Genomic DNA, 24030 nt, shown 5'->3' on the forward strand with positions numbered 1-24030 from the left:
AATGCTGTAGCACACTAACAGCATTACTGTCAATGTAAATTTGGACAAGGTCAATTTAAGGAAATTGGCTGATGACGCTTCATCAAATGACGTCATCAGACCTGCTTCCTTCAGTTGGCCAGCAAACGCACTGAGCGGGCTTAACAAGTCCAATGAACGTAAAATCATTTCTACAAAGTGGGCTGGAGTCAGCAGCAAGTTCGGGGCTCGCCACCGACCCCGGCCACACCGGACCCAACGAGGCAGGGGAAATCTCGGCCTTCATGTCAGTTCATTTTAGTTCGCACAGTGTGAGTTTTGCTAGATAAAGAGAGTGGGGAGAAGAGAAACTGACTGGACACCGAGCTGGAACCACTTGAGCTGACCAAAGAGCAGTGCTACTGATATTTGAGAAGATGACTGTTGACTGTTCCCAACCAACAAGACTGTTTTGTGAGAGATGAAAGTAGAGAAAGAAGGAGAGCAAAATTTAAATGGTATGTTCTCAATTTCATACTCTGCATCATTTCATAAAATTCCTGCAATATGGAAGCATTAACATAATTAATTTCTCACTCGACTGAAACCTAGATATAGAAAATCTTTTGTGAACTATTTTTAGTGCACTGGTTAATGTGTTTGTGCGCACATTTAACAGTCATTCACCTGTTTATTTTCCACAGATTACAGGAATTTAATGTAAACCATGTGATAAAATAGTGCACGGAACAATCTCAATTCCTTAGTGAAAAGTGTCAATAAAATGAAGACTCAGATTTTCCATTAAGTGGCCCTTGTTTTTTCCAGCCATTTTGACGGAATTTGGTCGGAAAGCCATTTTGCACAGTATTGCCAAACTGGCATTGAGGTCAAATTTGTTACTTGGGTACAGATAAATAAAATTGCTGACTGTGGTCAACTTTAACCTTAAAAATATAGCGGGGAAAGAAATGAGTTACTTGTTACCGTATCGGTTACTTTCAGTTTTTACATTTTTCTTTATTGCTGATATTATATCCCAAAAATTGTGCATTGGTTTTAGACACAATTGGGTCAGTATTCTAGCCGGGGGGGAGTAATTTGGGCTGATACTTGGATCTTCTCAGTTTCTGTCCCTCCTGAAATCCATCACAAATTGCATTCTGTGGGAGGGCTATCTCCCTATCTGCCCTTGTGACTTCACTTTCTCAGGAATTCTGCACATCTCAATAGGCCCAGTGGGTCCTAGATCTCCTAAAAGCTAGCATGGGCCCCGCTCCGGACCCAAAGCTGAAAAGGAAAATTGCAGTTGATCGCCAGAAGGATCGACTGCCATTGCTGTAGCAACCATATGTAAGCTGAAGAAGATATTCATCATTCTGGGCCACAGGCTCCCCTCCTAAAGCTGTCACTCTGGCTTGCGACTACCTCAGTCACCTGTTCTGCTATAGGCATGGGTGTCTGCTCCGATTATGTAAATTACCCCACTCTCGAGATTAGGGGCAATTGCAGCTAGCAGACATCACGCTCTGTCATGTTCCCTGCCCCCATAAAACAAGCTTCATGTTCTAGGTATGTGCCGCTAGTGAGGTAGGACATGTATCAGCTGCAGGCTACTTTTAAAAACTATTTTATGATTTTTTTTTGTTTCATCTGGCTTCCACATTTCACTAGGTTGTCTGTTGTTCCTCTTTAAGCCAGCGGAATAATTGAGCCTCCATTATCTGTGGTCCAACTAATCACCTTTGTGATTTGGCACCAGAACTTTGTGGGGCATGGCCTTGTGTGGGCCAGTTGTTCATTGTAAAGTCCACCAATACCATTAACCTTGTGTCTAATGTAAATCAACCTCCCAGCCCAAGAAAAACTAAATTCCACATATTGATTTGTATTGTGCTTGTCTCCATTCGCCTGCCTAGGGTATTGCTGTCACATACATTTGATGGTCTTGATTGGTCATCCATTGATTTCCATTATCCTTAGAAGCCCTTTCCATTATGGCAGATATTGATGGTCTCACTGCTTTTTACCATTTATTAAAACACTGAAATATTCGTGATGAAAAATGCAAGCACTGAAGTAAAAATAAAGGGTAGGCAATGTCAGTAGAGCAGAGTCAATCTTATTTTATATCTTTTTTGAAGCATATCCATGACTTATTGTGCTTCAAAATAACATGACAGCTTCTGGGTCAACTTGAAATCACCCTCTTGGGTGCCAGATCGCTGGCCTGGCCGAAACCCTCCCTGGTGGTCCAGTGGACCGAAGTTTCAAAATGCCGAAGGCTGTTCCCTTTAAGTGAAGGGGAGAGCTTGGTGATGCACACGCGTCATGACGTCATCTCTACTCCGCTGCTGACTGACAGCTGTGGAGACTCCATGCCGCCTCCATTTCCCCCCGCCTCTAGAGTACTTATCGTCGCACTTCCGCCCCCATTATGACCGACTTCCAGTCCGCTTCAAAAAAAATGGCAAAGAGCTGAATTTACCGAAAGAGGCGACCTCATCCAATGCATCAAAAAACACTTGAGCTTAAGGTGCGACCCGTTTCGGATGGAGGTAAATTTCGGCCCCAGCATCTCTAAACATTCAGTACTGCATTGAAGTGTCACCCTAGATATGTGTTCAAGTCCTGAATTAGGGATTGAACCCTTGACCTTCAGACTCAGAGAAGAGAATGCTATTATTGACTCAAAGCTCACACTTTGCCATACATAGCAAGATGTCTCAGATTGCTTTATAGCCTGAAGGACAAAAGTGGACATGGAACAGGAGAGAGAGAGAGTGTGTGGGGGCGTGGGGTGGGGTGGGGCGGGGGGGGGATTGTGGAGAAACAAACCTTCAAGGGTGGGCAAGAGCACGGTCAAGGAAACAGTTTTCAGGCAACTTTTGAAAGTAGGAAGTGAGGATACAAAGTGCAGATATTTTGGAAGGGAATTCCAGAGGGCAGAAGCACGTGATTCAAAAAAAACCTGATGATAGAGCAGAGGAAGCAGTAAGTGAGGAGTAAACCAGTGTTGGAGAAGCAGAGAATGTAGGCTGAAACATATAGCTTGAGCTCACAGCGTGGAGGGATTTGAAGGTAAGAACAAGGATCATTAAATCAATCCACTGGGGGCAAGAACAGGAGTAGGGCAAGTGCAATACTTTGTACATACAAACTATGGTGTTCTGGATAAATTGTAGTTGATGAGGGATGCCAAAGAAACCTGTTGAGAAGTTGAACTTCAAGCTGGTAAAGGATGTGTTTTTGGGATGGCAAGAAAATTGTTTTATTAATGGATCAGAGGTGGGGGAGAAAGCTGAGCCTGAGGTTGAGTTGTACGCCAACCACACACACTTCTGTGGACTTAGCCTGGGGTCATAGCCTCAGGTACAAATAGAAACAGAAATTTACAGCGCAGAAGGAGGCCATTTTGGCCCATTGTGTCCGCGCCGGAGGATGCAGAGGATGGCTTCAATTTCCTGACATTTAAGCCCCGATTTCCTGATATTTAACCCTAACCCACCTGATGAGATGGAGGAGGAACAGGACGTCCAGGATTAGCGCCAGGCCAGAAGTTTTGGCACAGGTTTTGCAACGGCACAAAAACTTACCGACCCACCCTCTGTTTTGACCATCAGGATGACGTCAATTGTTGTGCAAGGCTGCGCTAGCGCCCCTGGTGGAACTTTTGGGCATTACAGCTGATTTTGTGGCCGCCCCAGGACCCGACCAAAAATCCAGTTGGTCCCAGGGTGCAACAGGCGCAATTGGCGCCATATTTAAAGGGAGGCTGGAGAATCTTTTGTCGCAGTTGTCAGTTACTGCCACGGTTGCACGCAGAATGCTGCGTGAATGTACACTTTAAAGTGTCGCTTTTATGTGACTTAACCCTTTGTTCTCAGAGAGTTCAATGGGGACAGTGTTAGCTCACCAGCAAATCATGCTGGTTGCTATTGGCAGGCGGCTTCAAGCTGGAAGAAGGCTTATTGTCCATGGTTTGCAATGGAATCGAAGAGGTCGTAGACATTTGGGGAGGAGGCCTTACCCCCCCCCCATGGGTTTACAGGGAACATCACTCAAATCTCCACATTTCTGATGTTCAGTGCTTTCGAAGGCTGTGCTTCAGAAAAGAAGTGTTAGCAGATATGCCAGCTCCTACAGGCAGACCTACAGCCTACCAATGGCAAGAGGACTGTGCTGCCTGTCGAGGTGAAGGTGACTGTGGCCTTCTATGCCTCCGGCTCCTTCCAGGCAGCAGCAGGGGACATATGCTGCATCTTGCAGCACGGTACACATTGCTGCATTCGCCAGGTGACAAGGGCAGAATGAACTTCATAAAGTTCCCAATGAGCAGTGACAGCCAGAATGAGAGGGCTCTAGGGTTTGGACAACTTGCAGGCGTCCCCAAGGTTCAGGGTGCCATTGACTGTACACACGTAGCCCTGCAAGCACCATCATACAATGCACAGGTCTTTTGAAACAGAAAGGGATACCACTCCCTAAACGTTCAGCTGGTCTGCGACCATACTCAACGCATCCTCACAGTGAATGCCCGCTGTTCAGGGAGCATCCATGATACTTTTATCTTGCGTGAGAGCAGTGTCTCACGTATGTTTCAGCGACAAAGACAAGGTCAGCGCTGGCTGATAAGGACAAAGGATACAGCCTGGCCACCTGGCTCATGACCCATCTCTGGAACCCTGCCACAGAAGCCAAGCAGCACGATAATGACAGCCATGCAGCCACCAGCAACATAATTGACCAGACAGTTGTTGTGCTGAAGCAGCGCTTCCAATGCCTGGATCCTCTGTAGGCAGTCTTCAATACTTCCCTCAACAGGTCTCCGAGTTCATCGTCATGTGCTGCATGCTACACAACTTAGCCATCATGAGGGGACAGGCATTGCCAGTGAGGATTGCAGGACCACCTCAGGAGGAGGAAGAGGAGCCTACCAAGGAACCCATACCGCAACCAGGCAATGTCGAGATGTGGCTGCTGCAAGAGCTTTAGGTCGGCAGCTCATCATTGACTAGTTTGCTTGAATGGGGAACAGGAGGTTTGAGGGTTGCCTTGCCAATCTATGCCACCATGCTGGCGATTCGACAACTGACTTTTAACAACATTGAACACTCTCATGATCCCCCCCGCCCTCCCGCCCCCCCCACATAATACAATGCTTAAACACTTATGGACACAACTGATCCCTGCAATCAAAAACATCTAAAGTAACAAAAAACTGCATCCTGCAGTGCACAACATGTAAAGGAATAAATACCTCTTCCTGCAGTGCACAACATATAAAGGAAAAAAATACTGCTTCTTGCAGTGCACAACATGTAAAGGAAAGAAAAACTGCATCCTGCAGTGCACAACATAAAGGCACAAGGATTTGTTGCTAGCCCTTTGTGGGTCTGGACAGACTTCCCCACGCCCCCCCGCCTTCCCTTCAACCCCCTCCCATGTCTGCTGCTCCTCCTCAATGAGGCCTCAGGGCATACAGCAAGGCTGCTAGAGGGCTGCTGTGTTGTGGGGCCAGACAATGGAGACAGTGTCTGAAGATGCACTGGACCAGCTCCAGGCCTGGAAGGCCCTGCTTTCAACTGGGGCACCTCTTCCTCGGCGTTACCAGTCACAGGTGGATGGGGTGTCAACCATCTATGATGCATGGTTGGCGAGTAAGTGCTGGGATACGGAATACTGTCATCCTGAGGAAGGAAACCACCTCCCATTTCTCTGGAGCCACTCACTCTCGAATGGGGCTGGGCCTTAGCAACCGGAACACGATGTCGAGGAACAACGTCCTGGCCTGCTTTGGCACTGTCACTTCCCTATGGGACAGTGGGGAACGCAGAGAGTATGGAAGCAGATCTGCCCAAGCTGAAGCAAAGCCTGTGCCTATGATGCGTCCGAGTCTGCGGCGTGATCAATGGCACGTGCCACACACTCTGGAACTCCACAATCGCTGCTCAAGGCCATCAGCCTCTGTGTGTGGGCAATGGTGGCCTCGCTGGACTCCCGACTTGCAAAGACAATCTGCAAAACTGACTCCGCAACAGTCGCAGTGAGCTTGTCAATGCGCGCTGGGAGTCGTTCCAATGCATCAATAAGGTCACGGTTCATCACTGTGTTTTCCCTGGACATTTTCAGCAGGTCCACTTCAATGTCTGCCTGTCTGTGAGCAGACCAACTTTACCTACTCACCCTCCTGGCTTGCGGGTTTCCACCCCGGCACTGCATTGCTGTACGCCACTGGGGCCAGGAGCCTCCGATTCCCCAAAGCCCAGGAAGTTTGTGTCATCCCCAGAAGAGCTTAATCCCGAGGGTGCAACTGGCGGGCTCAGGTGCCCCTCTGGAGCAGTGCCCTCCAGTGCTTTGTCGTCGGCCGCATGGCCTGAAGTGGAGGCCTTGCCTCAAGGGATGCTGCACCTCTGGTTGGTCATCTGGAAGTTGAAAAGAGCAGATGAGTGGTTAGCAGCAGGGGAGTGGGCAGCGTGACATGAGGAAGGTAGCATAGCACAGGTTCATTTGAAGGTCGCCACAACTCCATAATATCTCGCAATGCAATACATTCAGTCGTGCAATCTATTTACATACCCTCACTACCCGAAGCGGGTTCAGCATCACCCCGGCAACTGTCCGACCTGGGATTCTGATGAGGGCAGAGACCCCCTCCTCTACGTCGGTCAAAGGAATTGTTTGAGGTGGACCCCCGCCTGTCTGTAGCTGCTCACTCCTGCTGTGGGAGTGTTTTGACTGCAACGAGAAAAATAGGAAGGGTTCACAAAGGGTCCCTCTGCTGTTGTGCCACCTATGCCTACCACAATAGAATAGGTGATACTGTGTGAATGTTCTAATGGCCTTCGTTCAATTTGTTTCGATCTTGCATGTGCTTCGTCAGTATATATTCGCTAGTTAGAGGCATCTATCATGGGAGATATGTGATCTTTCAGAAAGCAATAGGAGCAGTTGGAGTCCCTTGTGAGGGACGATGTTAATGATACAAATTATGTGCATAGATCATTAAAAGCCAATGGTTGCTGATGTAAGCCTTCATCTTTGTTATGCATTGTGAAAGGCACCCCACAGAGTGTTGAGAGGGACCAGATATATGAAACACTTCACTTAGTGTATGAGATTAATGTTACGAGGCATGCATAGATGACCCTGATGACCCTTGTGAGACCATTGAACTTTTTTCAGCACTGTGTGCCAGTCCTGGGCACAGTGTCTACAGCAAACACCTCCCATGCAATGTCGCTCCATATTCTCTTGAACACAGGAGGGAGCAGTCTGGCTCCCCCAGCAAGATGGAGTGAGTCCCATCTCCTCTCCACCACGCTCACCAACGCTTCACAAGCCTCCCGGCTGAAGCGCCTGGTACGTTGCCTTCCCTCCTGCTCCTTCATCTCAGTAGAAGTGGCTGACGCGGGCCGGATAAATGTGCATGCGCGCAGGAAGCTAGCGCACTCTGCATTTGCGTTTGTGACCGGAAAAGAAACCAAGAGAGAAAAAAAAATGAAATGCGCATTCACAAAATGGCCGCCTCCTTCAATGCTGAAAGTTTTGGCTCCGGTGCACAAAGTCCGTTGTGCAACGCCTGAATTAACTCCACTGCTCCTCCGATTCACTTTTTGGCCAAAAATAAATGACGAGGGCGCAAACTATTTCCAGGCGTAAACTTTTGCGCACCGCCGCGATTTGTGCTCTGAAGTGCTTAAAGCCGAAAATCCAGCCCCAAAAGTGCAATATGCATGCAAGTTGCTTTTTCATATACAAGGATTTGAATTCACTGGGAATGGACTTTGAAATGCAATTTTTGTTGGCCTTGCGTACAGTATTTGCTCAGATGTGAAATTTGTGATTTTTTTTAAATGCAGCTGAGTCTGCTATTTGATTTATATAAGAAGATAAATGGTTAACTCGCCTCAGGTTAATATGCTTCACTATTCCGTGTCACATCTTTCTCCAGTTTCTCTCCAATTTTCTCTCATGTATTCTCCAAGCTCATCTTGTTCATGAGACAGACTTCCTGCTCCCTCGACCCTATTTCCACTAAATTGCTGATCACCCAACTTCCTTTTCTGGTGCTCATGTTAGCTGATATTATTAACGGTTCTCCGCAGGTACTGTCCTCCTCTCCTTCAAATCTGCCATCATCACCCTCACAATACCAACCCTTGACCCCTCCATCCTTGCATACTACCGCCCTGTCTCCAACTTTCCTTTCCTCTGAAGTCCTTGAACATGTTGTCACCTGCCAAATCTGCTCATCTCTCATGGAACTCTATGTTTGACTCCCTCCAATCTGGTTTCTGCTCCTGCCGCAGTACCAAAATGGCTCTTATCAAAGTTACAAATTATATCCTATGTGACTGTGACTGAACTGTCCCACTCACCCTTCTCGACCTGTGGACACAGTTGACCACTCTATCCTCCTCCAATGCCTTTCCACCGTCGTCCAGCTGGCTGGTTCCATTTTTATCTATCTAATCATAGCCAGAGAATCACCTGCAATGGTTTCTCTTCCCTCTCCTGCATTATTAGCTCTGGTGTCCCACAAGGATCTATCCTTGGCCCCCTCCTATTTCTCATCTACATGATGCTCCTCGGTGATGTCATCCGGAAACACAGCATCAGTTTCCACATGTACACTGACGACACCCAGCTCTACCTTACCACCACTTCTCTCGACCCCTCCACTGTCTCTAAATTTTCAGACTGTTTGTCCGATGTCCAGTACTGGGTGAGCAGAAATATCCAATTAAATATTGGGAAGACCAAAGCCATTGTCTTCAGTCCCCGCCACAAACTCCATTTCTTAGCCACCAACTCCATCCCTCTCCCTAGCATCTGTCTGAGGCTGAACCAGACTTTTCGCAACCTTGGTTGCATATTTGACCAAAAAATTAGCTTCCAACCACATATCCGCACCATAACTAAGACCGCCTATTTCCAACTCCAGAACTTGCCCAACTCTGCCCCTGCCTCAGCTCATCTGGTGCTGAAACCATCATCCATGTCTTTGTTACCTCTAGACTTGACCATTCCAAAGCTCTCTTGGTCAGCCTCCCATGGTCTACCCTGTGTAAACTTGAGGTCATCTAAAATTCTGCTGTGTGTGTCCTAACTCACACCAAGTCCCGTTCACCCATCACCCCATGCTCGCTGACCTATATTGGCTCCCGGTTAAGCAAAGCCTCAATTTAAAAATTCTCATCCTTGTTTTCAAATCGCTCTGTGGCCTCGCTCCCCCCATCTTTATAATGTCCTCCAGCCCCGTAACACCGAGATATCTGCGCTCCTCTAATTCTGGCCTTTTGAGCATCCCTGATTTTAATTGCTCAATCATTGGTGGCCAGGCCTTCAGCTTCTAAGGCCCTAAGCTCTGAATTCCCTCACTTTTAGGGAATGAAGCAGAGCAGGTGAAAGGGGTATCGGTGGGAGAACATTTGGTAGTAGTGATCAGAATTTAGTTAGAATTAGTATAGTTATGGAAAATTACAAAGATTAGACCAGGACTAAAAATTCTCAATTGTGGAAAAGTCAATTTTGCTAAGCTGAGATGTGATTTAGCAAAAGTGAATTGTAAACAGCTCCTTGAATGCAAATCGGTGTCAAAGCAGTGGGAAGCATTCACGGGGGAGATAGTGAAGGTTCAGAGCAAACTTGTTCTCACAAAGAAAAAGGGTGGGACTCCCAAATCTAGAGCCCCCTGGATGTTGAGGGGCATACAGGGTAGGATTAGGCAAAAAGGAAGTTTATGTCAGATACCGAGAGCTAATTACCGCAGAAAGCCGAGGGGAATAGAGAAAGTGCTGGGTTGAAATTAAAAAGGAAATTAGGAAAGCAAAGAGAGGGCATGAGAAAATATTTGCCAGTAAAATCAAGGAAATCCCAAAGGTGTTTTATACATAAACAGCAACAGGATAACTAAGCAAAGGGTAGGGCTTATTCGAGACTAAAAAGGAAGCTTGTGTAAGGAGGCAGAAGACGCGGGCATGATTTGTAATGAATGCTTTGCATCTGTCTTTACTGAAGAGAAGGACAATGTAGACATTGCAGTTAAAGAGGAGTGTGAAATATTAGATGAGATAAACATAGTGAAAGAGGAAATATTAAGGGGTTTAGCATCTTTGAAAGTAGATAAATTGCTATGCCGGGATAAAATGATCCTAGGCTGTTAAGCGAAGCAAGGGAGGAAATAGGCTCTGACCATTATTTTTCAATCGTCTCTGGCTACAAGCATGTGCTGGAGGACTGCTAACGTTGTACCATTGTTTAAAAAGGGAGAATGGGATAGACCGATTAATTACAGGCCAATCAGCCTAACGCTGGTGGTAGGAAAATTATTGGGAAAAATTCTGAGGGACAGTATTAATCGTCATTTAGAAAGGCACGGATTAATCAAGAACAATCAGCATGGATTTGTCAAGGGAATACCGTGTCTGACTAACTTGATTGATTTTTTTTGAGGACGTAACAACTAGGGTCAATGGGGGTAGTGCGTTTGATGTAGTCTACATGAATTTTAGCAAGCCTTTTGACAAGATACCACACGGCAGACTTGTTAGAAAAATAAAAACCCATGCAATCCAAGGGAATGTGGCAAGTACAATGCAAAATTGGCTCCGTAGCAGGAAGCAAAGGATAACGATCGAAGGGTGTTTTTGTGACTGGAAGGCTGTTTCAAGTGGGATTCCACAGGGCTCAGTGCTAGGTCATTTTCTTTTTGTAGCATATATCAATTATTTGGACTTTCATGTAGGGGGCATAATTAATAAATTTGCAGATGATATAAAAATTGGCGCTGTGGTTGATAGTGAGGAGAACGCTGTAGACTGCAAGAAGGTATCAGTGGACTGGTCAGGTGGGCAGAAAAGTGGCAAATGAAGTTCAGTCCAGAGAAGTGTGCAGCAATGCATCTGGGGAGGGCTAATAAGGCAATATACGATAAATGGAAGGATACTGAGAAATGTAGAGGAACACAGGGACCTTTGCCTACATGGTATACTTTCCCTTATTAGTCGAGGCATAGAATATAAGGGCAGGGAAGTTATGCTTGAACTATATAAAACACTAGTTAGGCCACAGCTAGAGTACTGCATGCAGTTCTGGTCACCACATTACAGGAAAGATGTGATTGCATTCGAGAAGGTACAGAGGAGATTTATGAGGATGTTGCCAGAACTGGAGAATGGTAGCTATGAGGAAAGGTTGGATAGGTTGGGGTTGTTTTCTTTGGAGCAGAAAAGGCTGAGGGAAGACTTAATTGAGGTGTATAAAATTATGAGAGGCTCAGATAGAGTGGATAGGAAGGACCTATTTCCCTTAGCAGAGACATCAATAACGAGGGGGCATAGATTTAAAGTAATTGGTAGAAGGATTGGAGGGGAGTTGAGGCTAATTGTATTCACCCAGAAGGTGGTGGGGGTCTGGAACTCACTGTCTGAAAGAATGGTGGAGGCAGAAATGCTCATCACATTGAAAAAGTACTTGGGATAAACACTTGAAGTGCTGTAACCTACTAGTCTATGGACCAAGAGTTGGAAGGTGGGATTAGGCCGGATAGCTCTTTTTCAACTGGCCAAATGGCCTCATTCTGTGCAGTAAATTTCTATAATTCTATGTGGTTCAGTGTCTAATTTTGATTTGTAATGCTCCTGTAAAATGTCTTAGAATGTTTTACTACGTTAAACACACTATATAAATAAAAGTTGTTGTTGTTGCTTCACTTATGCAAACTCTTTCATTGACAGACACACTCGGAAGAGAGACCATTCCAGTGTGAGGAGTGTAAGGCTTTGTTTCGGACTCCCTTCTCCCTGCAGAGACATCTACTGATACACAACAGTAAGCACTTACCTTCACAGTGCCCTTTCCAGGTTTTTTCCTTTTTTAAAGCAGCCTTTTAAACATTCAAAGTGACACAGGTTCCGTACCTTTATGTGAATACTTTTGAAATGAAAGGTCCCAAAAATCCACAGGCCTTTTCAATACTCTCCTGATGTAAACCTATTGGGAGTACAGTGGAAGACTTGGGAATTAGGCTAAGTCCTGGGGTTGGGGTAGAATCTCCATTTGCTGCAACCATGACCTCTAACATCAGAGGACTGAATGCCCATGCTGGTTCTTGCTTTCGGGTGGCTGGTGTGCCAGACTGAATGGAATAAGTTAATAAGGCCATTAAAAAAAGCAAACTAAGCACTCGGTTTTATTTCTAGAAGGAAAGAATTGAAAAGTCGAGAAATTATGCTAAACTTGTATTGAACCTTAGTTAGACCACACTTGCAATACTATTCGATCTCCTTACTTTGCACTTGTTATAAAGTACTGGAGAGGCTACTACTCCACAGACCAGCTGCCATTCGAGCTAACCATTCTTAAAGAGAAAGTGGGCTTCTGGAGCAGCCGTAATTGTTGCGACAAAGTGGTAGCTTTAACAACGCACATCGAAGCAGGCATCCAGTGCCAGCTCAAGACCGCCGAAGCACTCATGGACCTGTCAGCGGCGTATGGCACAGTATGGAAGGATTGATTGCTTTTCACATTCTCCACCATTTTACCCTGCAGAACAACGATCCATCTTCTCAACTCCATGCTTCGCAACCGACGCTTGTGTGTATATTTTGACACCCAGAAGAGCAGATATAGGACATTGAACAATGGACTCCCACAGGGTTCTGTCCTGGCACCCATGTTATTCAACATTTACACCAGTGACCTGCCCTAAACAGAGTCTGGAAGTTCGTATACACTGATGACATTGCCTTGGCCACACAAAACATGAATCAGTCCATCACCGAAGGAACCCTGATCAGTAATTTACAGAGAATGGAGGCCTACTTCCGCCAAAGGTGAATTTGAGTAAATCCAAAAAAGACCATCACCTCGACATTCCACCTCAACACCCATCAAGCAATCCAAGCTATGAAAGTTTCCTTTTGCGGCGCAGAGGTAAACCATGCCAAAGAACCCTCCTATCACGCTTGATCGCACCCTGTCATATAGACAGCATCTCCAGAACCTCGGGAAGAAACTAAAGAGTAGGGTCAACTTGATCCAGAAACGCACCAGCTCCGTATGGCAGCACTCACCCTGGTATACTCTACAGCGGAGTACTGTTCTCCGGCGTGGCTATCAAGTCTGCATGTCAAATCCGTTGGATGTCCCGCTAAATTCTACTATGAGAATTATCACTGGTATGCTTTTATTGGCATCAACACCTTGGCTGCTCGTGCTTGCAAACCTCGCACTACCACACCTACGCCGTGAATATGCAGTCTCCAGAAAATACAACCGCTGCACCAGAAAGGACATGCTAATCCAGGCCGACTTCAACAACCTATCACCAACCCGTCTCAAATCTAGAAGGCCATTTTGGACCATCGTCAAAGCCCTTCAGTGATCTCCCGTCAGCCTTGATGACCGATGGCGAAATGCTTGGAAGAACTGTGACATACGGAATGGATTCCTTACAGAGGACCCTACAGTACAATCTGAAGGATTAAACCTTCCTTGCAAACAGTGGATAGCCATTAACCGCCTCAGAACTGGTGATGGTAGATATTGCCATCTTCTTCATTGATTGAAGATTAAAGCATCCCCATCTTTCGACTGTGGAGCACATGATTGAGCACTGCCCTCAGAGGAAATTCGCAAGCAACCTACAAGATATCCATGCTGTTACACCAAAAGCTTTGGCCTGGATATCCAACTTAGATATTGACATTTGAATTACAATGCTACTACAATACAAAAGAAGAAGACTATGTCCTGGCCTCCATATTAATCAAAGGATATAGAGGCACTGGAATAGGTGCAAAAAAGATTTACAGGGATGACACCAGAACTGCAAGGTTATACCTATCAGGAAAGGATCAGCAGGCTTGGGATTGAGGGGTGACCTAATTGAGATTTTTTAAATTTGTAAAGGTTCTGATACAGTAGACACAGAAGGTGTTTCCATTTGTGGGGAAGAACAAAACTAGAGGCCATCAATATAGGATCGTCACCAAGAAATCACAGAGGGAATTCAGAAGAAACTTCTTTACCAAGAGAGTGGTGAGAATGTGGAACTCGCTTCCACATGGGAGCAGTTGAGGTGAAAAGGATAGTTGCATTTAAGGGGAAACTGGATAAGCATATGAGAAAGAAGGGAATAGAGGGTTATGCTGATAGTGTTAGATGAGGAAGGATGGGAGGAGGTTCGAATGGAGCAGGAATGCCGGTATGGACTGGTTGGGCTAAATGGTTTTTTGCTGTACATTCTATGTAATTCTATGTAAAGTGGGGCCTACCTTCAGGTACCTGCCTGGATCCTGGCCTTGACCCCCAACATATGCCAGGACACTTAGACCTTCATTAGCCCCTTTGCAAAGGGAGGGCTGCATTGTTGGAAGTGCTGATTTTTAGATGTGATATTGAACCGGGGCCCATCTGCTTATTCTGGTAGTTCATGTGCACATAAAAGATCCAATGGCTTAAAGAAGAACAGAAAGTTCTTCCAGTGGCCAACATTCCTCATTCAATCAGCAGCACCAGAAATAGATTAACTGAGCAATCATCTCATTTGCTGTTTATGCAAATTGACCATCATTATTGTACTTCCAAAGTAATCCACTGTCTGTGAAGCATTTTGCAATATCCTAAGCGCATGATGATCACTATATAAATGCAAATTGCTTCTTTTTTGCTTTCTAGCATCATGATCTTTTCTTGTTCTCTCTCATTTTCTCTCCCTTGCTATTTGTTTCTTTCTTTCTCTGTTTTTTTCCAGGTTCTACTGATTGTATTTATTTATCCAGGCAGACGTAACAAGTTACCTTTTTTGTTATTGTCCAGGTGAACGAACTTTCAAATGTGATCACTGTGATGCAACATTCAAGAGGAAGGATACCTTAAATGTTCACATTCAAGTAGTGCATGATGGGCACAAGAAATACAAATGTGATCTATGTGACAAAGCCTTTGTGACTCCCTCCGTGCTGAAGAGTCATAAAAAGGTATGTGAGATCTTACAGTAATCAGGATATTACTGTTTGATAAACAAAAAATAAATAATACTTAAGATGCTGGAAATCTGAACCATAAACAGAAAATGCTGGATACACTCTGCAGGTAAGGCCACATTTGCAGGTAAGGCTGCATCTGTGAAGGGTAGAGATAAATTCGCTTTTTGGGTGAGGACACTTTGTGCTTTTTGACAAAGGGTCCACACTGAAGCATTAACTCATCTGAAGCTGAGCAACCTGAGCTCGGATTTATGTCATGGAATGTCTTTCCTGTTGTAACCATTTCCTTAAAATAATCAAAGAAACTGAGAATTTGACAAATCTCAACTGGAGAGGTGCCATGTTAAAAGAATTTATATTGTGCCTTTCACCTCTTCGTCTCCTACCAAGATGCTTCACAGTCAATGAATTACTTTTGAAGAATAGGGCGGAATTTTCTGTACCTGGGCGGGTCAGTTTGAGCGGTACCCGTGGTGGGTCACGACCCTGTTAACATAAGAAATAGGAGCAGGAGTAGGTCATACGGCCTCTCGAGCCTGCTCGGTCCTTTCATCTCGGTCCTGAGAGCGACTTTCCCTTAATGGAGCCTATTAAATGATGCGGGTCTGATGACATCATCGATGACACATTTTCAGTCGGTATTTAAAGGAACCATGGCCACATTGCATTTGAAGGTTCATCTAGGATTGTGCAGGTACTGCACTGGACCACTGGAGAGTTGGAAAGACTAGCAAACATGACTGCACAGAGACAGAGGGCTGCACCCAGGTTCTCCGATGACTCCCTCCATATGCTTGTGGGGGGAGTGAGAGCATGGAGGGAGGTCCTCTTCTCTTCTGATAGGCAGGAGAGACCTCCCCAGCAGACCAAAGGAGCCTGAGAAGAGGTCAATAGCAGGGATGCTTTCAGGAGGACCTGGGTGCAGTTCCGGAAATGTTTCAATGATCTCATTACATCAGGAAAGGTGAGTGCAAAGCCACATTCAACTTTATCCAGCTGTGCCTCTCATCACATCCCCATCACTCTAGCTTCCCAACCCTATTCCTTCACATCATTACTCACACCAACATACCTTGCACCTCCACCCATCCCTCTCTCTGTCTATCTATATTATCACATCCCCATGCTCTCCAGCTCCTTGCTAGCAGGGAAGTGTGAGTGGCCCATGAGAGGGATGATGGTGAGAGGGAACATGAAAGTGGGTGCTCCTCTCAAAGTGCTCAAACTTCTCCCCCGTTGTCCCCCTCAGTCAGAGCCCCAGATGGCTTTTCGGATCGTGATGACTGAGTCTGCCCCTGCACAGTTGCAGGAGGAGCAGACTGTGGCAGGGCCCTCACAGGCTTCAAAACCCAGAGGATGTCTGCCGAAAGTGTCTATGCGGTTGCAGTAGGGAAGTGAGCAGATAGCCTTTACCTCTGTTGAATCCACAGGGGTAGCACCTCGTAAAAGCACGCGTAAGAGAAAGATGAAACACAGGTAGATGCACAAGGGTAACCACTTCGGTGTTTCAATAAATGTTTGTGTAAAGTTTCCGTTACTGTGATGTCATAGAAAAAATATTTTTTTTCACCACTTTCTGGTCATGGACAAATTTGTGTGCAACTTTGGAAGTGGCTTATTGAGTTGGAGTGAACGGTGAGACATAATCTTACCTCCAGCAATGGCTTGGTCATTGTAAGGATGCTTTATGATGTTGCTGTGGGGTGGTGTGAACCTGGCGCAGCAGGCATATGGGTGTAATGCCTGAAGTTAAGTAAATCTGGCCATGATGAGGCCATCCCTGGCCTCCCGGGTAGCCATTTGCTCGAGTGCTGGTGGGATCGCAGGTTCCTCCTCCTCCTCCTGTGAAGAGGCTGTGTGCTCAGAGCCTTGCTCCTCACGCAGCACTAATCCTCGCTGCTACACTATATTGTGCAGGACGCAGCAGACCACGATGATTCTGGAGACCCTGGCTGGTGTGTACTAAGGGGCTCCTCCAGATCTGTCAAGGCATCTGAAGTGCATTTTGAGAAAACCTATTGTCTGTTCTCTGACACATCTGGTGGAAATGTGGCTTTCATTAAATCTCTCCTGGGCCTCAGTACTTGGCCTCCTCAAGGGTGGCATGAGTCATGTCTTCAATGGATAGCCTTTGTCGCCAAGCCTCCAGCTGCAAAGTCTGTTTGGAGGAGCAAAGAGCTGAGGGAGCGTGGACTGGCGCAGAATGAAAAAGTCGTGACCGCTGCCAGGGAATTTGGCGGACATATGCATGATGATGTTACGATGGTAGGAGGTGAGCTGCACATTGCGGTTGACAAAGATTTCTGGGTAATGAAAGGATGCCCCGATGGCCATATGTGTGCAGTCGATGATGCCCTGTACCAATAGGAAGCCAGCCAGAGTGGCAAAGCCGAGCTCCCGCTCAGTAACACTGGCTTCATCAGTGACAAAGTTGATATCATTGCCTGACTCATCAAAGAGGGCATCGGTCACGTGGGTGATGCATCTGTGGGCGGTCGACTACAAGATGCCCCAAATGTCTGCTGCAGATCCCTGGAAGGAGCCTGAGGCGAAGGAGTTGAGGGCGCTGGTGACTTTGACAGCCACTGATAAGGTGTGTTCACTAGGTCCTCTGGGCTACAGGTCTTGCTCCAGCAATGTGCAAATGTCTGCGACGACTTGGCTTGATAGCCTGAGCCTCCTTTGGCACTGCTGTTCAGTCACGTTGAAGAAGCTCATCCTCTGCCTGTGTACTCTGTGTTGGGAGTATCACCTCCTGTGCGGTGCAGCCCTGCACTGATGCCATCTGTGCTGTGCAGCATCAGGTGGTTGAGGAGACGGTTGGTGATGGTGTTATTGCTGGTGTGCCTGGTGTTGGGGCTCATTGTGGAGCGATTCTGAGGACCAAGATGAGACAATATAAATGGACCCATGCTGATGGAATAGATGGCAGGTCAAGTGGAACCGATTGCTTGTCATCTCTATCAATGAGGTGACAGTGGATCCCAACTTTGCTGAAAAGACTTGCAACCGCTAGAAAGCTAAATGTGTGCTGTCATCAAAAGCATTTGCTTTCAGAAAATGACTAGGTGTCAGGTGGGAAATTTTATTGTACTTTCCATGCTGTGCACTAATCAGCTAGATCAATGGGCACTCAACCTCCACCTCGGGTTCACAGATATGGTTCTCGAGCTGTGTGATCCCAGAGAAATTTGAAAAGTAGGGTTGAAAAGAGGTTTAAGAGTCTGACAAGTACCTAATAATCATCTAAATTACCTCAGCCACCTCTGCAATTTAGATTGCTGCCGCTCTGGCAAACGTGTCCGAGGCCTGTTCCTCACTTTGGAATTCTTAATAAAGACTGAGGTCACTGTTACTTTAACCTCCCTGTGTGCAGTCTCATCTGTGTTAGGAACACAATAGTTTGGACTGCCCATTCTGCCTGGCGTTAGATGCGGGCTTGAACGGGGCAGATGTGACGTGCTTGATCCCATTGTGGATCATGAATTTCTTGAATTCAGCGCTGGTGAAGCACGGCCCATTGTCGCTGACAAGGACATCAGGCATGCCGTGCGTGGCAAACATGGCTCGTAGGCTTTCGATGGTGGCAGTGGACGTACTTACAGACATTATTACACACTCAATCCATTTTGAATAAGCATCCACAACAACCAAATACATTTTGCCTCGAAACGGGCCAGCGAAGTCAGCGTGGATCCTAGACCACAGTTTGGAGGAGCATGACCACAAACTTAGCGGTGCCTCTCTGGGTGCATTGCTCAGTTGAGAGCAAGTGTTGCAATGGCGCATGCAAGACTCCAAATCTGAGTCGATGCCAGGTCTGGCCACACATGGGATCTGGCTATAGCTTTCATCATTACTATGGCTGGGTGGGTACTGTGTAGGACACGTATGAACGTTTCCCTGTCTTTCTTAGGCAAAACGACACGATTACCCCACAAAAGGCAGACCGCCTGTATGGACATTTCGTCTTTGCGCCGCTAGACAGCTTGATCTCTTCATGCATCTCCGCTGGGACACTGGACCAGCTCCCATGGAGGACACAGTTTTTTACAAGGGACAGTAAAGGATCCTGGCTAGTCCAGGTCCTGATCTGGTGGGCCGTAACGGGTGACTTTTCATTTTCAAATGCATCCATCACCAAGAGCAAGTCTGTAGGCTGTGCCATTTCCACCCCGGTGGTGGCAATGGCAGCAGACTGAGAGTATCAGTGCAGTTCTCTGTGCCTGGCCTGTGGCGAATTACATAATTATATACAGACAGCATGAACGCCCATCTTTGGTTGCAAGCAGAGGCATTGGTAATAATCCATTTGCTGTCTGAGAATAGCAATATGAGCGGCTTATGGTCAGTTTGTAACTCGAACTTAAGCCCAAACAGATACTGGTGCATTTTTTTCACCCCGTAAACGCATGCCAAAGCTTCTTTTTCAATCATGCTGTAGACCCTTTCAGCCTTGGACAAACTCCTGGATGCATAAGTGACCGGTTGCAATGTTCTCGAATCGTTTGCTTGTTGTAACACATACCCGACCCCGTACGAAGATGCATCGCAAGCTAGCATTAAACAGAACAAGCAGTTTGTTGGAACATAACAGATTTCTGGCTTTCTCAAAAGCAGTCTCTTGTGATTTCCCCCATACCCAGTCATCTCCCTTGCGTAGCAACAGATATCGAGGTTCTAGCAAGGTGCTTAACCTGGGTAGGAAATTACCAAAATAATTGAGGCGTCCCAGAAACGACCGCAGCTCCGTCACGTTCTGTGGTCTCGGTGCATTCTTGATGGCCTCTGTTTTGGCGTCGGTGGGTCTGATGCCGTCTGCCGTGATTCTTCTCCCTATGAACTCGACCTCTGGCGCCAGAAAACACACTTTGAGCATTTCAACCTGAGTCCCGCACGATCTAGCCGACTTAGAACCTGTTATCAATATGTCGTCCTGGAAAACCACGGTGCGCGAAACCGACTTTAGCAGACTCTCCATGTTCCTTTGAAAAATAGCCGCGGCCGATCGAATCCCAAACGGGCATCTATTGTAGATGAACAGACCTTTGTGCGTGTTGATGCAGGTGAGGCCTTTCGAAGATTCTCTGTCATGTAGGCCGAGGTCAGGTCCAACTTGGTGAACGTCTTTCTTCCTGCCAGCGTCGCAAATAGGTCGTTTGCCTTGGGTAGCGGGTACTGGTCATGCAGCGAAAAACGGTTAATCGTTACTTTATAGTCCCCACAAATTCTGACCGTGCCATCGCCCTTGAGAACTGGAACAATTGGACTGGCCCACTCGTTGAACTTAACCGGTGCGATGATGCTCTCTCGTTGCAGCCTGTCCAGCTCGATCTCCACTTTCTCTCGCATCATGTATGGCACCGCACGTGCCTTGTGGTGGATGGGTCGTGTACTGGAAATCAAGTGGATCTGCACCTTCGCCCCCGAGAAACTTCCGATGCCTGGCTCAAACAACGACGGAAACTTGCTCAGAACCTCGACACATGAGGCGTCGTCGATGGACAAGAACGCTCGAATGTCGTCCCAGTTCCAGCGGATTTTCTCCAGCCAGCTTCTGCCGAACAGTGTGGGGCCATCTCCTGGTACAATCCATAGTGGGAGTTCGTGCACCGCTCCATCATAGGAGACTTTTACTGCTGCACTGCCAATTACAGGGATCAACTCTTTAGTGTAAGTTCTCAGCTTGGTATGAATAGGGCTCAGCTTGGGCCTTTGTGCCTTGTTGCACCACAGCCTCTCAAAGGCTTTTTGCACATGATAGACTGACTCGCACCCGTGTCCAATTCCATGGATACTGGAATTCCGTTCAGTTCAACTTTTAACATGATCGGTGGATATTTCGTGGTGAAGGTGTGTACCCCGTACACTTCTGCCTCCTCAGTTCGAGTCTCTAGTTCTGCCATGGATTGCTCTTCCTCTGCTATGTGGTGGTTTGCAGGGTTTGCAGCTCGTCTGCTCATTCACTGGAGGTGTCCCATTGTTCCACAGCCTTTGCACGCATAGTGTTTGAAGCAGCATTGATGGGCTTGATGATCACCTCCGCAGCGCCAACAAGGTATTAATTGCCTCGCATTCACGATTGAAGGCAGACTCTGAGTCATCTGAGGTCGTGCACTTTCTATGTTCTGCCATATGCATTCCTGTCTGAAAATGACGTTACTTTGTGTACAGTACTTGCCGATGCATCTTTATGCTGTGAAATTTGTTTGGTGTTATCGCTGGTGGACATAAATGCCTGGGCTGTCGTTATTGCTTTGTTCAGGTTCTGTGTTTCAACAGTCAATATTTTGTGAAGGATAACCTCATGGCCAGTGCCAAGCACAAAGACGTCTCTTAGCATTTGCTCCAGGAATCCACCGAATTTGCAATGTTCTGCAAGGTCCCTTAGTTCGGCGACGTAGCTCGCCACTTCCTGGCCTTAAGACCGTTGACATGTATAAAATCGACACCTTGCCATCAGAGCACTCTCCTTCGGAGTTAGGTGCTCCCGGACCAGCGTGCACAGTTCTTCATACGATTTGGTTGTTGGTTTCACCGGAGCAAGAAGATTCTTCATGGGGCCATAGTTTGTTGCCCTGCAGATGGTGAGAAGGATCGGCCTTCGTTTGGCAGAGTTCTCATTACCTTCCAGCTTGTTGGCCACGAAGTATTGGTCGAGTCGCTCCACGAAGGCTTCCCAATCGTCACCTTTTGAGAATTTCTCCAGGATACTAACAGTTCTCTGCATTTTCGCGTGATGGTTCGTTATCTATTACTCATCGCCAGATGTTATCTCTCAAATAAAGCAATGTGACTGAGTACTGTAGACTTGAGTAAGTGTGACCTTAGTCTCTTTATTCTGACTCCAGAGTGCTCGCACAGCACGGGAGGCCTGCTTATATGCTGGGATCCCTTGGGACTCCCAACAGATGCACCCTCTGGTGGCGGTAGAATGCTGGTTACAAGGTGTTGCATACATAACAGTGTCGAGCTTCTTGAGTGTTGTTGGAGCTGCACTCATTCAGGCAAGTGGAGTGTATTCCATCACACTCCTGACTTGTGCCTTGCAGATGGTGAAAGGCTTTGGGCAGTCAGGAGGTGAGACACTCACTGCAGAATACCCAGCCTCTAACCCGCTTTTGTTGCCACTTTATTTATGTGGCTGGTCCGGTTAAATTTCTGGTCAATGGTGACCCCCAGCATGTTGATGGTGGGGGAATTTAGCAATGGTAATGCCATTGAATATCAGGGGAGGTGGTTAGACTCTCGCAGGTTGGAGATGGTCATTGCCTGGCACTTTTCTGGTGTGAATGATACTTGCCACATATCAGCCCTGAATGTCGTCCAGGTCTTGCTGCATGCGGGCACGGACTGCTTCATTTTCTGAGGAGTTGTGAATGGAACTGAACGCTGTGCAATCATCGGCGAACATCCCCACTTCTGACCTTACGATGGAGGGAATGACAATGCAGCTGAAGATGATTGGGCTGAGGACACTGACCTGAGGAACTCCTGCAGCGATGTCCTGGGGCTGGAATGATTGATCTCCAACAAACACCATTTTCCTTTGTGCTAGGTATGACTCCAGCCAGTGGAGAGTTTCCCCCCTGATTCCCATTGAGGTAATGCATTTGGAGAGGTGCAACAAGGCAAGGGAATACACAATAAATGGAACAATACTGAGAGGTGTGGAGGAACAGAAGGACCTTGGAGTATATAGCCAAAGACCCTGAAAGGTTGCAGGACAGGTTGATAAGGTAGTAAAAAAGAGCATTCTGAATGCTTTCCTTTATTAGCTGAGGCATAGAATATAAGAGCAGAGAAGTTACGCTTGAACTGTATACAACATTAATTAGGCCAGACCCTGAGTACTGCATGCAGTTCTGGTCACCACACTACAGGAAGGATGTGATTGCACTAGAAAGGGTGCAGAGGAGATTTACGAGGATGTTGCCAGGACTGGAAAACTTCAGCTATGAGGAAAAATTGGATAGGCTGGGGTTGTTTTCCTTGGAACAGAGGAGGCCGGTGGCAGATTTAATTGAGGGGTATAACATTATGAGGGGCCCAGATAGAGTGGATAGAAATTACATATTTCCCTTTAGCAGAGGGGTCAATAACCAAGGGGCATAAATTTAAAGTAGTTGGTACAAAAATTAGAGGGGAGATGAGGAAACATTTGTTCACCTAGAGGGTGGGAGTCTGGAACTAACTGCCTGAAAGGGTGATCGGGGCAGAAACCCTCATCATATTTAAAAGGTATTTGGATGTGCATTTAAAGAGCCATAACCTACAGGGCTACAGACTTAGTGCTGGAAGGTGGGATTGGTTGGATAGTTCTTTCTCGACCGGCACAGACATGATGGGCCAAATGGCCTCCTTCTGTTTTGTAATTTTCTATGGGCTAGACCTTCCTGAGAGCCCCTCAACTCTCAATTTCCTGCACAGAAAAACCGCTAACGTTTTGCAGCTAACGCTGGTGAGAATTTCCATAATTAAGTTAAAAATAATCGCCTGCTGAGAAAATGGATTTTGCACCAATATTCTCAGCGGTTTCTCAGTGGTTAAATGCAAAACTAAATGAACAGCTTTCACAGGGCTGTTCCCTCGGCAATCTGGACGGGCTTCTGTTGGGGCCAAATTTACACCCTGGCAATTTTCTCGGCGGTGCACGTTGGCGGTTTGCTCCCAGCGGGCACTTCAAGATTTGGGCGGTACCATTCAAAAAGTAAGGGGGAAACTTTCGGCAGGCGGTTTCACTCCCAAAAACAGCTGTACCGCTGAGAAAACCACCGAAAATGAAGGTGAAAATCTAGCCCTCTGAATTTATGATTGGCTTCAATTTTACTAGAGCTCCTTGATGCTATACTCGGTCAAATGCTCCCTTGATGTCAAGAGCAGTCACTCTCACCTCACCTCTGGAATTCAGCTTTTTTGTCCACGTTTGGCCCAAAGGTGCAATGAGGTCTGGAGCCGAGTGGTCCTGGCCGGACCCAAACTGAGCATCGTTGAGCTGGTTATTAATAAGTAAGTGCTGCTTGGTAGCACTGTCGACGACACCTTCCATCGATTTACTTATAATTGAGAGTAGACT

General features: G+C 46.6%; 1 protein-coding gene across 5 annotated transcripts in view; it reads left to right on the forward strand.

The window, feature by feature from the left end:
• The window catches only part of prdm5 (PR domain containing 5), a 479054-nt gene that overhangs the window by 264183 nt on the left and 190841 nt on the right, over positions 1-24030 (forward strand). For 3 of the 5 annotated variants that reach the window (XM_070863981.1, XM_070863973.1, XM_070863988.1), the window contains 2 exons: positions 11700-11793; positions 14785-14945. The exons of the other annotated variants lie outside the window; for them this stretch is intronic. In XM_070863981.1, the coding sequence (XP_070720082.1) occupies positions 11700-11793; positions 14785-14945 (255 nt within the window). The remainder of the gene's footprint in view (positions 1-11699; positions 11794-14784; positions 14946-24030) is intronic. 5 annotated transcript variants of the gene reach the window in all.

This window comes from Pristiophorus japonicus, chromosome 2 (genome assembly GCF_044704955.1).
Source record: "Pristiophorus japonicus isolate sPriJap1 chromosome 2, sPriJap1.hap1, whole genome shotgun sequence".
NCBI classification, from domain to species: Eukaryota; Metazoa; Chordata; class Chondrichthyes; family Pristiophoridae; genus Pristiophorus; species Pristiophorus japonicus.